Source organism: Lampris incognitus, chromosome 16 (assembly GCF_029633865.1).
Source record: "Lampris incognitus isolate fLamInc1 chromosome 16, fLamInc1.hap2, whole genome shotgun sequence".
NCBI classification, from domain to species: domain Eukaryota; kingdom Metazoa; phylum Chordata; class Actinopteri; order Lampriformes; family Lampridae; genus Lampris; species Lampris incognitus.
The window spans coordinates 33326375-33344531 of NC_079226.1; the positions used below are offsets into that span (position 1 = coordinate 33326375).

The 18157-nt window shown below is 45.1% G+C and overlaps 1 protein-coding gene across 1 annotated transcript in view; it reads left to right on the forward strand.

The window, feature by feature from the left end:
• The window catches only part of syne2b (spectrin repeat containing, nuclear envelope 2b), a 268255-nt gene that overhangs the window by 184202 nt on the left and 65896 nt on the right, over positions 1–18157 (forward strand). The window contains exons 107-115 of the mRNA XM_056295430.1: positions 330–534; positions 1187–1369; positions 2190–2309; positions 2916–3070; positions 4338–4485; positions 4706–4800; positions 5105–5336; positions 7424–7618; positions 15329–15454. Of these exons, the coding sequence (XP_056151405.1) occupies positions 330–534; positions 1187–1369; positions 2190–2309; positions 2916–3070; positions 4338–4485; positions 4706–4800; positions 5105–5336; positions 7424–7618; positions 15329–15454 (1459 nt within the window). The remainder of the gene's footprint in view (positions 1–329; positions 535–1186; positions 1370–2189; positions 2310–2915; positions 3071–4337; positions 4486–4705; positions 4801–5104; positions 5337–7423; positions 7619–15328; positions 15455–18157) is intronic.

Consider the following 18157-nt stretch of genomic DNA (forward strand, 5'->3'; position numbering starts at 1 on the left):
AGCTGATTGCTGATGGCATGAAACAGGCTTGTACTGTCTCAAAGAATAGGAACTGAACTGAATGAAGTCTGACAGGAATACACTGTAGATTGAACCATCATCACCCTATGATATGACCTCATCATTCATCATCATTATCATCATCACCATAATCTTCATTATCAGTTGTTTAACACCGTCTTTCCTGTTGTCCCCACTTTCCCTCCAATTGAGGCAACCCCCCCCCCCAAAAAAGGGTGAAAATTTTAATAAAATGCTTCCCTGGGCATTCACTGACACTTACATTTTCAACATATGCACACTTGATGTTCAATACAAATCTCTCCCAGGTGGACAGAGGTGAGTCGAGCCTTGGACCACCACCTCCAGAGGAGTCAGACCCTGCTGCAGGCGTGGGAGGTCTACGCTTGTCTGGTGGGGTCTTTCTCCAGACGTTTGAAGGCCCATGAGGAAGAGGTCACCGTTCTGCTGAGTGGGACGCCTGGACAAGATAACACTGTAGAGCTGGTCACTGCCAAGATACAGGCTGTTCATGTGAGTAACTGAGGGTGGAGAAAAAAGGTGGTGTTTTGATCGCCTTCATGATGAAAACAGAGAGAACATCAACATTTAGTATAACAGACAACAATATGTTGGAACAGTTTCAGATGTGCTGAAAAGGGGGTAAATAATGAGTGCAAACTATAAAGGCTGGTTTCTCGGACAGAGATTAGGTCTAGTTCTGGACTAAACTGATTTTTGTATCAAGAATCTCCATTAGAAATGCAGTTTAATCCAGGACTAGGCTCAATCTGTGTCTGGGAAACTGCCCTAAAAAGGTTTATTTGGTGAATCTGTCATGTGAAGTCTATTATTTATGTCTATCGGGTTTATAATCATCATTATTATTATCATTATTATAGACAAATTCCTGTGTCATGTCGGTTTTTTACCTGTTTAAGTGTTCTTGTTTCTAAGTCTTGATCTTCATATACAATCTGAATTTTCCTGAAATGTAAATGTCGACCAAATCTGTGATTTACCTGTCCTATTTTTTTTAAATTATTTGTGTGTGTTTAGAAATACGACCCAGACTCAGATAAACAGTGTCCCAAATTGGGACACTGTTTAAAGCATACGTGACACAAAAACTACAACGTTGTAAATTCTTTGTGAATCTGAAAGTTGAATCTTTGTCCTGTCCCAGTGTCTCCAGGCGAAAATGGACAGTTTGCAAACTGATCTGGAGGGGGTGCTAGAGGCCTCCAAGGGCTTGATTCACCACCTGGAACCCACAGCAGTTTCTCTCGTGGGATCAGAGAGTCGACTGCTGTCACGCGACATCCTCCGGCTCAGCCAGAAACTAGCAAGGAAGCTGGGACAGCTACAGGTAGTGTCCAGTGAATGGATTACTCAGTGTGACTTTTGGAGACATGTGAACAGAAATGCCTCTATGAAGCCTTAAAATAATGAAATATTCTACAGCGGAAGAACATCACAGGTATTGTGCTTTCACCGAGCTAGATGCTTTGAGGAAAACGGGTTGGGTAACAGGTTTACCTTAATGAATAACTGACCGTGTGACTGACTAAATCTCAGATTAGGCTACATACACTTGAATGTATACACATGCAGGGCTATGCAGTTAATACGAGAAATGTTGGTCACACTCAGCTAAACACGGTGAGGTAAATTAGGCCAGCAGCAGGTATGCCCTACATGTATATAAATAGGCCTACAAAGCGACACATGGATAACCTGTTGCCTGTTTCACGCCTCTGGAAATGTCATCTTTTTTATTGTTTATCCTAACCACTTTCATCGTGGTTTTATTATCCGTCTAGCATTTACGGAAGAAAAATATCATAAAAGTTTAATACGATTTTATTAATGTGCATTTCCATTTTACCCATATAGTACATTTTATACTTTATTTATCTTGCATATGTTTCTGCATGGTTTGCTTTGTGACCTCAAAGTATAAATTAAATATAGAAAATAAAATTAGATATATGAAAATTTTATATTGTAAATGTATTGAATATTAAATAAAATAAATGAAATATAAAATAAAAAAATTAAAAGTATAAATAAAATACAAATTACCAGACACGTATGGTTGTATGTGTGTGTGTGTGTGTGTGTGTGTGTGTGTGTTTGCGTGCGTGCGTGTGTGTGTGTGTGTGTGCGCGCGTGTGTATGATGAGTAGGAGGAGCTCGAGCAGCTCCAGGAGTTTGACAGTGTCTTGGAATCACTTGAGAAACACCTGAAGGGTTGGCAGGACAGGCTGCAACATGGGGCTGACCTGACATGCGGGGACATATCTCAGGTAAGACAGTTGAATGAAGCTGCTAAGTTCAAGTCAAGTCAATGTTATTTGTATAGCCCGATATCACAGATTACAAATTTGCTTCGGGGGGCTGTTGAATTGTCTAAGTCATCTTTGTCGAGTGGAACAGATGTATTGCTGACTTGAGAGGACTGATCAAGTTAACACTGAAGTTAAATTACTACAGTTTGCACAAACTAGTGTACAGAATCTATTTGGATATGTACATTTTTACATAATATATTTTTAATATGTGGGAAAATTTTCTAATATGTAGATGCACTTTGTCTGCACAGTTCATCATGTTTGGCCTTAAACCATATCAGAAATAATCTATTGATCAATCAGGCTTTTACCTTAACTGATAGAAAGATTTGGCATTATTGTATGTATTTAGTGCACTTAAAACAGGAAGTTTCCAGGCAAGCGAGATTATAAATAAAAGCTTCTAAAAAGAAAAAACACGTACAATAACTGAGTAAAGTGAAAGAGGCCAGACAGAGCGCAGCATGAATGGTCTGCAGTGTTTGGGTGAGCCGTGACGTCATGCGAGCGGTCCAAAGTGTTGTGATCCTCTGACCCTCCGACGCGGCCATATGTTTGCAGTCTGGCCTTCTGGAGCCAAGCGGCCTGTCTGCTGACCTAAATGTGTTGAATGAACTGAGCTACCGGCTGTCGCTGGGGGACGCTGAGGCACACAGGCTGCAGAGCCTCAACCGCGGCTGGGCCGACACCTCCGCCAAAGCTGTGGAGACCTGCAGGTCAGACACACACAAATCACAAGTCCCGTTAGTTTTTTTTTCCCTTCTCAATTCTCGAACCCATTTTTAACACTTGATTCAGTTCTTCAAGGTCTTGGTGAGCAGGGAAGGAGTAGAAGCGAGTGTGTTAAATCAGTGTTGGTACTCCTGGAGTGGGGTTGGGGAGCCGTGCACGAGAGTAATGACAGCTATGAAAATGTCTATAAGAATATTACTAAAATTAACTGCAAAAGAATAAATGCATGTGTGATCCAAGTTTGCAATTAAGTAAAGGGATATGGAGGAATGGATGGATTCGTGGGCTAAGAAATTAATCAGTGACTGAATGGGCAAGTTGAAAGACTGATGGATGAATGGATTAATTGGTGTATGAATAAAAAAACAAACAATCACAGACCTCCACAGCCCTGAAAAGGGGCATAAATCTGGAGTGGTAGTATAAAAGAGGAGAGAAAGATTGATAGAAATTTTAGTGGATGAATGCTTACTTTTAATTTTAATTAATTTAATTTATTAATTTAATTCATTTTAATTTCGTTTACTCTGATTTAGTTTAGTTTACGGGCGGCACGGTGGCGCAGTGGTTAGCACGGTGGCCTCACAGCAAGAAGGTCCTGGGTTCGAGCCCCAGGATCGTCCAACCTTGGGGGTCGTCCCGGGTTGTCCTCTGTGTGGAGTTTGCATGTTCTCCCCGTGTTTGTGTGGGTTTCCTCTTGGTGCTCTGGTTTCCTCCCCCAGTCCAAAGACATGCAGGTCAGGTGAATTGGCCATACTAAATTGTTCCTAGGTGTGTGTGTGTGTGTGTGTGTGTGTGTGTGTGTGTGTCAGCCCAGTGATGGTCTGGCGGCCTGTCCAGGGTGTTTCCCTGCCAGCCACCCAATGACTGCTGGGATAGGCTACAGCATCCCCGTGACCCTGAGAGCAGGATAAGTGGTTTGGATAATGAATGGATGGATGGAATACTTACTATATTCCATCTACTGTCTGGGAACTGTGGCTTTAACCCTTGAATTCCTTTATATAGTTTGGCTGTAACATCGGCATTCTATGAATTAAACATTTGTGCACTGATGACAAGTCACTTTGTTTTTAGAGCAACAGCCAAATGCTCCACTATTGTCAATTAAACAAAAATGGATGGGTGGATGGATAGGTAAATACATACATGCTTGAACATCTGTAGACAGATGTTGGCTGGTTCACTGCATTTGATGATCCCCAGCTTTCTAAAGGTATGTTTAATTGTAAAAGTATTCTCTGTGTGCAGTGAGTTACAGATGGAGACGCTGAGGCTTCAGAGTTTTGAGAGGAAGTGTGAGAGCTGGATGTCTTTCCTTCAGAGGATGGAGGACAGTCTCGCTGTAGACTTGCCTGGTACATACACTGGCCTTAGAGAGCAGCTATGCATACACCAGGTATGATACCCCACCCCACCAACACACACACCATTATTGGCTACACAGGTATTTTTCAGTTTTCAGTGCAGTCAAGATATATTGTTTATGTTATTAGCCAAATGAGTTTGTATATATGAGGAATTCAACTTAGTGGGTTGCCCGCATAATATAGTAATAATAAACGTGCAGACATACTACATGTGAACAAACGCTCACAAATTCTCATTTGGTATTTCAGAGGTTCCAAGCAGAGCTGTCTATCGGTCACCAGATTCTTCATTTTGTCATCACTGAGGCTCTCCATCTACTGCAGAAAGGAGAAGTGGAGGACAGGTAAAAAGGCACATGTCTGTCTGTCTGTCTGTCTGTCTGTCAGTTTTAAGCTTTATACAATACCATACTTAATGCACCGAAAGTCACATCATCATTTGCCTTCACTTTAATTTGTTCAGTCACTGGCCTTGGACTGAATCCCACAAGGTTTTTCTTTTATGTGTCTAATGAAAGATTAAAAGCATTCAATATGGATGCCCTGCCCACTCTCTCTTGTAAAACTGCACCTTTATAAAATCTCTTATCAATTTTATAAAACAATATTTATAAAACAAAACACAATTTTGGTGCCTATTCATCCCAGGAGTGACTTCATCCTCAAACTGGCACAACTCCGAGAGCACTGGCAGGGAGCCGTGCAGCGGGCAGCTCAACGGCGCTCCCTGGTCGAGGGTTTGGTTAAGCACTGGCAACTGTACAGCGGCAGCCTGAGGAAGCTACAGAGGTTCCTGTCGGACACCCAGGCCCTCCTGCCTCCTGCCGGACCACCACGCTGCACCCTGCAACAACTCAGACGCTCCCTTCAGGACCTTCAGGTTGGTACAGAATGAAAGGCTGAGGCTAGTATTTCTAACTTATCTGAGAAAGATGCTCCATGAGGCATATGAGGTGGAAAGGGACATCATTGTTTTTAAATGGAGGCGCAAACACCTTACAATTGATAACCAGCAGTTCACAGGGAAATTAAATGATAAGCCTTGCCTTATGCAATAGTGTCTCAAAGATGCATGTACACCAGAAAACTTCTTCAGGTGCAACATCAAAGAAGTCAAACATGGATTGGAGAAATGGGATTTGCACACTTGGTTAAATGCTCCAAATGCTCCATTTATTCCAACATGGTGAACATTTAGAGTTGGTTAAAAATAGGCCTGTCTCTGAAACATCGCCTTATGCCCCATGTAGAATTTAGATAAATCGATATTCTCTCTGTACCCTTAGGCGTTAGTCAGGCTTGCAATATTAGGAACAATGAGATTGGTTTCCTTGAGGCAGACATGATTCAAAAGTCCCCAAAAGTTGATTAAATCCCATCTTGTGGAAAGATGGCGGTGCGAATTCACATTTGCAGTGGCCTCACTCAGTACTGGTGTGAGAGGATGGCAGCATGAACTTAGGTTTGTGGCCCCCTCACCCAATACCATCCATGCAGTGTCGGCGTCCATGTCTGTCCATGTCTGTCCATGTCTTCATTTGATGGCTGGGAGAGCTGGTGCTGGATCAGCTGGGAGAGCATGGTCTGCTGTGTCCTGTGGGCCCAGGGACCACGGCCGTGCCCGGAGCTGCGCCTGAAGAGGAAACACCAAGGACAGTCTGACAGGATGCAGAAGCGGGGCAGGCTAAGCTAACTGCTAGCCCATGCAGACTGGCAGTTCCAGTATCGCCAAGGGCGGTCTGGCGGTGGCCTTGCCTAGTGTTGACTGTGTTTTTGGTGTCGTTGTGTGGAGTGCGGGGAGGTGTGTCGACGGTGTCTGGCTGGGAGAGCTGACGTTGGATTGGCTGGGGGAGCCTGGTCTGCTGCGTCCGATGGGCCCCAGGGACCACGGCCCTGCCTGGAGCTGTGCCCAAAGAGGAAACACTGAGGGCGGTCTGACGGGACGCGGAAGTGGGGCAGGCTAAGCTAACTGCTAGCCCATGCAGACCGGCAGTTCCGACAGTCATCCTGGCATTCATTCTCTCAGGCAGTGATTTTTTTTTCTTGTAGTTTGATATACATTTGTTCTTGTAGTAGATATGTATTTTTGTCTTAGTGTTGCACTGCTGTGGGCTGGGGGAAATGAAACGACAAAGTGTTCCTGATTCCTGATCTCAAACAGTACTGTCAGAGACAAACCTAAATGCTTAAGGGAGTTGGAAGAGAAAGGAGAGGGCATGCAAGTCTGTCCTATGAGGCCAGACAGTAGTTTATCCCATGGTTACCCACTTTTTCTTCTGTACTCTGATAGAGAGAGAGAGAGAGATACCTCAGAACAATAGAAGAGAAGGAGGGGACATTTTAAAGCTGAGCCAGAGGGCAGATTTAAGATAATAAGGGAAAATGAGAGATTTCTTGTGATTGCATTTTCTTCAAAAGGACAATGAGTAGGAAATGTGTCCTGAGATTGTTTGCCATGATCCTGCTTGCCATGATAACACTGATGAAATTTGAATTCAGTGCGCTCTTGAGCTTCTATTAAAGTCACAATAGACAAATCACTGTTTACATCATTCAGGTGATAACTGCCCCTGTTAAAGGAAGCCAGCAGCACCCCACAAACCAACCCCCTCTTTTAAAGACAGCATCTGTCAAAGTCAGTTTTTCTACCCAATAGAACTCACTTCTCATTTGTTGCTCTCTCTCTCTCTCGCTCCTTTCTTTCTCACTTTCTCTCCCTCTTTCTTTCTTTTATTCACCTTTTCTCTTGCAGTGTTCCTCCTGCCTCTCCTTTGCTGTCCATGTTCTCTACTTTCCTTCTCTATTATGTCAGATTTAATTCCCTCCTATTTAGCCCTCCACTCACCTTTCCGAACTTCCAAGTCTTCCGCATTTTTGCCTCCTCTTCTTTACACTCCCTTGCATTCTCCATCGTTCGTAACGCCAGTGTGCTCTCCCTCCTTCCCACCATCTTACTGTTTTCTCCAGCACACGGAGCTGCTCTTCCAGCGGTACCAGTGCAGTTATATCCATACTCTGGAGATAGGCCGGCAGCTCTTCTCCATGGGGGATGAGGAGACGCAGTCCCAGCTGCAGACGGAGCTGGGCACCCTGCAGGAGGAGTGGGACAGCCTCCACTGCCTGTTGGGAAGGAGGATGGACCTCACCGAAGCTATTGTCAAGGTACCTCACTCAGACCTTTTGTGTCACAAGCTGTTCTGAACTAAAAATGGCGGCTGACTTTGAAAATACACATCTCTATATGCAATTTTTCTACTCTACATTGCATTAACACTGTCAGTGTCATGGGTACTGAGGCACATGACATGCTAGTTGTTGCCCTCTTTAGGGTGATATATGATCTTAAGCCGGGAACACATGACGATTATAACACCGGTTAGGCCACGATGATGGATTTTTAAGATTGTGGGGAGTCTGCACCAGTCTGCGCAAAATAGGGCAGTTCACCACTGGCAGCTGGCACACATTATCTCGTAGTGTGGGAGGGTTTAGGATTCAAATCGCTGGCCTCCTACTGGAGCTGTCACGATTATATCAAACGTTTGAATTTTACGACTGGAATATGGACAATGTTAACTCATGGGTATAAATGACCATTATCTGGTTGACCAGTGTTATCTGCAAATAACCTCTGTAATGCATCCATATGAAATCAGTACTGTCCAATCAATAAGGGAGATGGTCGGATTCCAGAGGACATTGAAAAATCAATCAAATTTGAGAAAATTATACGAACCAGCCCCCCCGACATGAAATATGAGCAGAGAGCTCTTCTGTGCCACAGGTTCCCAGAGGCACTCATGTCATCCCTCAAATGTCCCAAGTGGGGAAAAGATGGAAAGAGAGAGAAGTGTCAGTGAGACCGAGATAGGAGATGGGGCAGGGAGAGAGAACTGAGTTGATAGGGCGGCACGGTGGCTCAATGGTCAGCGCTCTCGCCTCACAGCAAGAAGGTCCTGCATTCAAACCCTGGGGTTGTCCAACCTTGGGGGTCATCCCAGAAACATGCAAACTCTGTGTGGAGTTTGCGTGTTCTCCCCATGTCTGTGGTGGGTTTTCTCCAGGTGCTCTGGTTTTCCCCACCATCAAAAAAGACATGCATGTTGGGGTTTATACTCCTGTCTGTGCTCCTGACCGAGGCATGGCAAGACGAACTGGAGGTGGTCCCCGGGTGCTGCACGGCGGCTGCCCACTGCTCCTAGCTACACAGCTAGGATGGGTTAAATGCAGAGCGTTATTTCCCTACGGGGATCAATAAAGTATCTATTAAAAAAAAAGAAAAAAGAAATAGAGAAGAGCTAAAAAGGGAGCAATTGAAAGAGGTGAATAACAAGCATAGAGAAAGAGAGAAGTTAAAAAAAAAGATATATGAAGAACTAGCAAATAAGTATCAGTGTCATAACCAGAGAGAGAGACAGGCAGACAGACTGTCTATGAGATGGAGAAGTAAATATTGCAAACCTGGGCTTCCTGAAGAGTGATGATAACTGATATTTCAGCTTTCTGGAAAAATGCTGTGCTCCCCTTTTCTCCATGCTGGTGCCTTATTTGACCTGCTCCCCTACCTCTGTGCTGTACAGTGCACACAGTTTCTTCAGCGTCTTCTGAAACATTTATCCTCACAACTGGGGCCTGATAAGAGAGAGCAGGTCTAGGCCTCAAACTCCTAAAATATACTCTTCAAAGCTGGGAGACGACTGACGGAGAGCCGTTTCTTAACAGCAGTATATTAAAGGGTTCGGTTCTGGGTCCTCTCCTATTCTCCCTGTACACGACATCCCTGGGTTCTGTTATTCGCTCGCATGACTTCTCTTACCATTGTTATGCCGATGGCACCCAGCTGATCTTGTCCTTTCCTCCCTCTGACACACAAGTAGAGACACGCATTGCTGCGTGCTTGACTGACATCTCTGAGTGGATGGCGACACACCATCTGAAGCTCAATCTGGACAAGACAGAGCTGATGTTCCTCCCGGGGAAAGGTTGCCCGCACCGAGACCTGGCCATCACCATTGACAACACCGTGGTGATGCCAACTCGGACTGTGAGGAATCTGGATGTGATCCTGGACGACCAACTGTCGTTTGCTGAAAACGTTGCATTGGTTGCTCGCTCCTGCAGATTTCTCCTCTATAACATCAGGAGGATTCGCCCATTCCTCACTGATGAGATGGCACAGGTGTTCATCCAGGCTCTGATCATCTCCCAGCTGGACTACAGCAACTCCCTCCTTGCTGGTGCCCCGGCGTCGGCCATCAGACCTCTGGAGCTTGTTCAGAAAGCCGCAGCTTGTCTGGTGTTCAACAGCCCTAAGTTCTTCTACACAACTCCCCTTCTCATGTCCCTACACTGGCTCCCAGTAGCTGCTCGCATCCAGTTTAAGACTCTGGTGCTAGCCTACAGGGTAGTGAAAGGAACAGCTCCTTCCTATCTCCAGGCCATGGTCAAACCCTACACCCCCTCCCAACCACTTCGCTTTGCTGCCTTGGGACGCCTGGTTGCCCCGTCGCTCAGAGGCCCTTGCTGCCAATCCACCTGGTCACGGCTCTTTTCTGTCCTGGCCCCACAGTGGTGGAATGAATTCCCCACTGATGTCAGGACAGCGGAGTCGCTGCCCATCTTTCGGCGCAGGTTGAAAACTCACCTCTTCAAGAACTACTACCCTGTTACTTGTTCTTAGCACTTATTGTATTCACTCATTTAAAAAAAAAACTCTTTCTTGAACTTTTACTTTAGCACTGGTTTTGCTCTTAGATGCTTGTTTAGATGCACTTATGACCTCTGATGACTAGTAGGTCTCCTTATTATCTATTAAATGCACTTATTGTAAGTCACTTTGGATAAAAGCGTTGGCTAAATGACTGTAATGTAATGTAAAAACCTCCAATCAGGCCAGACACAATAGACAACGTTCTCTCTCTCTCTCTCCCTCTCTCGCGCTCTCTCTCTTTCTCTTCGTTTTTCAATGCCTCTCTCCACCGCTTTCACTTTTTACTTGCTTCTCTTCTATCTCTTTTTTTCCTTTTTTCTCTCTCTCTGTTTTTCTAGCCACCTTTTTCACTTATAAACCCCCCACCTTCTCTTATTCTTCATTTACTTGCTCAGCTCACTTCTGTCTTTCTACTTGCTCGCTCGTCTTTGTTGCTCTCTCTTCCTCTCCCTCCCTCCCTCCCTCGCTGTCCCTCTTCATCTCTCCCTCACACTCTTTTGGTCTCCCTCTGTCTCTTTTAGCTCATCTGAGCACTCAGCTTTCATTAACTGTGCTGTGATGGGGAATCTGGCTGCCGTTTGGGCCAGACTTCTTCAGATTTCTGCTGAAGCTCTCCGAGTTAGTTTTGAGTCCATCTGAGACACAGCGGGAGGGCCACACTGCCGGGACAGATCCCTGAAAACGGGAGAGAGAAGAAAAAAAAAACTCCCATCAGCCTCAGCACTGCTGTGTGGCACATAAATGGCCTTTTTTGGTACCCTAATGTATATGCTGTTGATCTAATACATCAGCTGTGTTAGCTGTTGGAATAGGATTATTGCTAGATTAGGATAGTAGCAGTAAGGTGCTTCACTGGCCAAACAAGATTGGCTTGTCTTGGGTCTGAGGGCGGCTGTGGATCTGTGTTGAATCCAAACCTGAGTTCCAAGAAAACAAAAGGAGAATAGAAGATGTCATTGCTTTTTAGTCGTTTTACTATTCTGTACCACTTCCATACAGGAATATAGTGGAGCTTAGCATATAGAATATGCATATAGATTGTGGGACCATTCTCTGTAGGAGTCAGGATTTTTACCCCAACCATGGAAAAACAAAATACAGAACTTTTATGGCAAATGTAGAATTTGGCTGGGTATTAAATGCTGATTTTGTCGAGGCTTTTATGTGTGAAGTAGAACTGCTTAAGTTGTTCCTGTTGCACTCAGTTGACACTCATTTCTCTAAATGGTTCTGAAACGGGAATCAGTAAGTAAGTAAAGGTAAAGAAAGAGTCTGTCTCAGGGATTCTAGTCTCCTTTTGCCTTTGTTTGTGTAATAATACCCAGCCTACTGTTCATGAATCCCTCCTGTTGTTTTGTCCATTTGACATATCCATTTATAGGGTTATGTGACCAAAACATACAAACCCCAATTCCAATGAAGTTGGGACGTTGTGTAAAACGTAAATAAAAACAGAATACAATGATTTGCAAATCCTTTTCGACCAATATTCAATTGAATACACTACAAAGACAAGATATTTAATGTTCAAACTGATAAACTTTATTGTTTTTTTGCAAATATTCACTCATTTTGAATTTGATGCCTGCAACACGTTCCAAAAAAGCTGGGACAGGGACATGTTTACCACTGTGTTACATCACCTTTCCTTTTAACAACACTCAATAAGCGTTTGGGAACTGAGGGCACTAATTGTTGAAGCTTTGTAGGTGGAATTCTTTCCCATTCTTGCTTGATGTACACTACCGTTCAAAAGTTTGGGATCACCCAAACGATTTCGTGTTTTCCATGAAAAGTCACACTTATTCACCACCATATGTTGTGAAATGAATAGAAAATAGAGTCAAGACATTGACAAGGTTAGAAATAATGATTTGTATTTGAAATAAGATTTTTTTTACATCAAACTTTGCTTTCGTCAAAGAATCCTCCATTTGCAGCAATTACAGCATTGCAGACCTTTGGCATTCTAGCTGTTAATTTGTTGAGGTAATCTGGAGAAATTGCACCCCGCGCTTCCAGAAGCAGCTCCCACAAGTTGGATTGGTTGGATGGGCACTTCTTTGAGCAGATTGAGTTTCTGGAGCATCACATTTGTGGGGTCAATTAAACGCTCAAAATGGCCAGAAAAAGAGAACTTTCATCTGAAACTCGACAGTCTATTCTTGTTCTTAGAAATGAAGGCTATTCCATGCGAGAAATTGCTAAGAAATTGAAGATTTCCTACACCGGTGTGTACTACTCCCTTCAGAGGACAGCACAAACAGGCTCTAACAGGTACTATTTAATGAAGATGCCAGTTGGGGACCTGTGAGGCGTCTGTTTCTCAAACTAGAGACTCTAATGTACTTATCTTCTTGCTCAGTTGTGCAACGCGGCCTCCCACTTCTTTTTCTACTCTGGTTAGAAGTTACCCATGCCATGGACACTAACACACCCCCATACCATCACAGATGCTGGCTTTTGAACTTTGCGCTGATAACAATCTGGATGGTCCTTTTCCTCTTTAGCCTGGAGGACACGATGTCCATGATTTCCAAAAACAATTTGAAATGTGGACTCGTCAGACCACAGCACACTTTTCCACTTTGCGTCAGTCCATCTCAGATGAGCTCGGGCCCAGAGAAGCCGGCGGCGTTTCTGGGTATTGTTGATATATGGCTTTCACTTTGCATGGTAGAGTTTTAACTTGCACTTGTAGATGTAGTGACGAACTGTGTTAACTGACAATGGTTTTCCAAAGTGTTCCTGAACCCATGTGGTAATATCCTTTACAGAATGATGTCAGTTTTTAATGCAGTGCCGCCTGAGGGATTGAAGGTCACGGGCATTCAATGTTGGTTTTCGGCCTTGCCGCTTACATGCAGAGATTTCTCCGGATTCTCTGAATCTTTTGATGATATTATGGACTGTAGATGATGAAATCCCTAAATTCCTTGCAATTGTACGTTGAGAAAAGTTGTTCTTAAACTGTTGGACTATTTGCTCACACAGTTGTTCACAAAGTGGTGAACCTCACCCCATCCTTGCTCGTGAACGACTGAGCCTTTCGGGGAGGCTCCTTTTATACCCAATCATGACACTCACCTGTTTCCAATTAACCTGTTCACCTGTGGGATGTTCCAAACAGGTGTTTTTTGAGCGTTCCTCAACTTTCCCAGTCTTTTCTGCCCCTCTCCGCTTCTTTGGAACATGTTGCAGGCATCAAATTCAAAATGAGTGAATATTTGCAAAAATCAATGAAGTTTAACAGCTTGAACATTAAATATCTTGTCTTTGTAGTGTATTCATTCGAATATATGTCGAAAAGGATTTGCAAGTCATTGTATTCTGTTTTTATTCACGTTTTACACAACGTCCCAACTTCATTGGAATTGGGGTTTGTAAACACTGCGTAGATAATTGCATATTTTCTATTCCAATCTCTGGTTGGCGAAAAGAGAGAGACAGTGCAGCCTTTTAGTCTGTGCCAAGATATAAATGGATCGTCAAAGATTTCTGCATTAAAATAACAGAGGATTTATATTGACCAAGCAGCAAGATAATCCTGACGCAACCAAACGGGGGAACTAACCAGGTGGACAAAAGTACAACCAAAACTGATGAAGAACACACTTTCTAAGGGTGTCCATGTAGGCTAACCAAATAAGGATGTGCCATGTGGTCTCTGGCCTGATCTTTGGTTCAAATCTGACTCAGGACCTTTGCTGCAAGATCTTCCATATAGTTCCTGTCAGTAATGGCAAAAAATGTCTAGGGAGGGTAATACACATTCATACACTCACACACACTATGCTCAGTGGCCAGGAGGTTTTGACTCCTGGCCACTGAGCACATAAATGTGAGCAGTTTGGGGTTCATTGCCTTGCTGAGGAGTATTTTAAAGGTTGTTATTTAGAGAGAGACTGGTTCACTTCCCTGGCCCAAATACTTTCAGTCAGAATTGGAACCACTGACCTTCTGCTTTATGTGAAAGTTGCCCTGCAGGCTGCCAAAAACATATTTCACCAGGTTTCACTGTCAATAAAAATGTCTAATTTTGCCCACAAATGTAACAGCCAAACCCAGTGTGCCATGTATAAGTAGAGGTGAGCCAAACCATCAGGCCTAATAGTTTGGCGAGTAAAACCAGGCAGGAGCCTTCTCCTCCTCTCAGATGTTTACTTTCTTCCATCCAGCCATCCATTATCCAAGCCACTTATCCTACTAAGGGTTGCAGGATGCGGGAGCCTATCCCATCAGTCATTGGGTGGCAGGCAGGGAGACACCCTGGACTGGCCACCAGTCCATCACAGGGCGCGCACACACACACACACACACACACACACACACACACACACACACACACACACACACACCACCTAGGGACAATTTAGTATGGCCGATTCACCTGACCTACATGTCTTTGGAAACCGGAGCACCCGGAGGAAACCCACGCAGACACGGGGAGAACATGCAAAGTCCACACAGAGGACGACCCGGGATGACCCCCAAGGTTGAACTACCGTGGGGTTCGAACCCAGGACCCTCTTGCTGTGAGGTGGCCACACTAACCACTGTGCCACCATGCCGCCTACTTTCTTCCAAGTTTTCCTTTTTGTTTATTTTACTTTTGTTCACTTTGGAAACATTTCAAGTTTGAAGGCATTGCTGAAGTACCAAAAAAACTCCCCAAAAAAAACCAACAACAGACCAAACCCCAACCAACAACGTCATAATGGTTCAGTCCAGAAGGTCTTATTAGTCTGCCATTTTGTTTGGTTGCTGAGAGGTCTGTGATTGTTCTTAAGCTGCTAAGTCCTCCTTATTCTGCTCGGGCAAAGGCCACAGGTATGCTAAGAAATGTAAAGCTGATGATGCAAGACTTCTTTGTCTATGGTTTACCAGCCTGATTAAACACCTGTCCATTCTGCTGCAGAAGGCCCTTTTAGCTTAGACACATTGATCTCCAGCCCTCCATCTGGCCCCTTGACTGACTCTTAGGTCTTCTCATCACCCAGTAGCAGCCAAGTTAATCTAATCAGCTTTAAATAATAGTCGTTGATATGTTTTGGAAGTGAAAGAAATGATTGCATTCCTATCGTTGTCAGAGCCAGCCTACTCTGATAAGAATTTTGATGGTGATCTGGTCTGATTTTATTGTGTTTTGGTTGGCTTTTCAGAACTGGGAACGCTGCGAGGCCAAACTAGCCGACAGTGTGTTACAGCTGAAAGACGTGAAGACGAGACTAAACCAGTCAATGCCAGAATGTGTTGATGATCTGCCGTGTGCTGAGCAGTTCAATAAGGTACTGAGTAATTGCTCAACAACGTGGTGACAAATACTTGCACACACTCATCAATCATCTCATACAATTAGATGGTTATTTTAAACATTCTGTATTTCAGGGTAAAGTCTTTTTTGTTTTTTGACAGGCATTTTAAAAAAAAAATTTTTTTTTAAATTTCACCCCGTTTTCTCCCCCAATTGTACCTGGCCAAATTATCCGACTCTTCTGAGCTGTCTTGGTCGCTGCCCCACCCCACCCGCCGATCCGGGGTGGGCTGCAGACTACCACATGCCTCCTCTGATACATGTGGAGTCGCTAGCTGCTTCTTCTGCTTCTTTTCACCTGACAGTGAGGAATTCCGCCAGGGGGATGTAGCGCATGGGAGGATCAGGCTACTCCCCCCAGTTCCCCCTTCCCCCTGAACAGGTGTCCCAACTGACCAGAGGAAGCACTAGTGCAGCGACCAGGACACATACCCACATCCGGCTTCTCACCCACAGACACAGCCAATTCAGGAATACTTTATTTGTCAAATGTTGAAATGTCATTTCCCCAAACCCAAAGCACTGCAACACAAAGACAAAAACACATATCCAAAAACTACAAGAACACACATATCCAAACTAACACATATGTCCATCCATCCATCCATTATCTGAACCGCTTATCCTGCTCTCAGGGTCGCGGGGATGCTGGAGCCTATTCCAGCAGTAATTGGGCGGCAGGCGGGGAGACACCCTGGACAGGCCCCCCCCCACCCCACACCCCACACCCACACACACCCACCCACACACACACACACACACACACACATTCCTACCTAGGGTCTATTTTTAGTATGGCTGATTCACCTGACTTACATGTTTTTGGACTGTGGGAGGAAACTGGAGGCCCCGGAGGAAACCCACGCAGACACAGGGAGAACATGCAGACTCCACACAAGAGGATGACCCGGGATGACCCACCAAGGTTGGACTACCCTGAGGCTTGAACTCAGGACCTTCTTGTTGTGAGGCGACTGCGCTAACCACTGGGCCACTGTGCCACCTAACACATACACTCACCGGCCACTTTATTAGGCACACCTGTCCAACTGCTCGTTAACGCAAATTTCTAATCAGCCAATCACATGGCAGCAACTCAATGCATTTAGGCATGTAGACATGGTCAAAACGATCTGCTGCAGTTCAAACCGAGCATCAGAATGGGGAAGAAAGGTGATTTAAGTGACTTTGAACGTGGCATGGTTGTTGGTGCCAGACGGGCTGGTCTGAGTATTTCAGAAACTGCTGATCTACTGGGATTTTCACGCACAACCATCTCTAGGGTTTACAGAGAATGGTCCGAAAAAGAGAAAATATCCAGTGAGCGGCAGTTCTGTGGGCGAAAATGCCTTGTTGATGCCAGAGGTCAGAGGAGAATGGCCAGACTGGTTCGAGCTGATAGAAAGGCAACAGTAACTCAAATAACCACTCATTACAACCGAGGTATGCAGAAGAGCATCTCTGAACGCACAACACGTCGAACCTTGAGGCAGATGGGCTACAGCAGCAGAAGACCACACCGGGTGCCACTCCTGTCAGCTAAGAACAGGAAACTGAGGCTACAATTCGCACAGGCTCACCAAAATTGGACAATAGAAGATTGGAAAAACGTTGCCTGGTCTGATGAGTCTCGATTTCTGCTGCGACATTCGGATGGTAGGGTCAGAATTTGGCGTCAACAACATGAAAGCAACGGTTCAGGCTGGTGGTGGTGGTGTAATGGTGTGGGGGATATTTTCTTGGCACACTTTGGGCCCCTTAGTACCAATTGAGCATCGTGTCAACGCCACAGCCTACCTGAGTATTGTTGCTGACCATGTCCATCCCTTTATGACCACAGTGTTCCCATCTTCTGATGGCTACTTCCAGCAGGATAATGTGCCATGTCATAAAGCTCGAATCATCTCAGACTGGTTTCTTGAACATGACAATGAGTTCACTGTACTCAAATGGCCTCCACAGTCACCAGATCTCAATCCAATAGAGCACCTTTGGGATGTGGTGGACCGGGAGATTCGCATCATGAATGTGCAACCGACAAATCTGCAGCAACTGCGTGATGCCATCATGTCAATATGGACCAAACTCTCTGAGGAATGTTTCCAGTACCTTGTTGAATCTATACCACGAAGGATTAAGGCAGTTCTGAAGGCAAAAGGGGGTCCAACCCGGTACTAGCAAGGTGTACCTAATAAAGTGGCCAGTGAGTGTATATCCAAACTAAAAAAAACTAAAATAAAATCACTGCCAGCCAGGATGACTGTCGGAACTGCTGGTCTGCATGGGCTAGCAGTTAGCTTAGCCTGCCCCGCTTCCGCGTCCTGTCAGACAGCCCTCGGTAGTTCCTCTTCGGGTGCAGCTCCAAGCAGTGGCCATGGTCCTTGGGCCCACCGGATGCAGCAGACCAGGCGCCCTCAGCTGATCCAACACCAGCTCTCCCAGCCAGTCACCCTCGACACACCTCCCCGCACTCCACACGACGACACCAAAAACACCACAGTCAACGCTAGGCGAGGCTGCCACCAGACTGCCCTTGGTGTTATCGGAACTTCCAGTCTGCATGGACTAGCAGTTAGCTTATCCTGCCCTGCTTCCGCGTCCTGTCAGACCACCCTCGGTGTTACCTCCTCGGGTGCAGCGCCGGACAAGGCCATGGTGCCTGGGCCCACAGGACGCA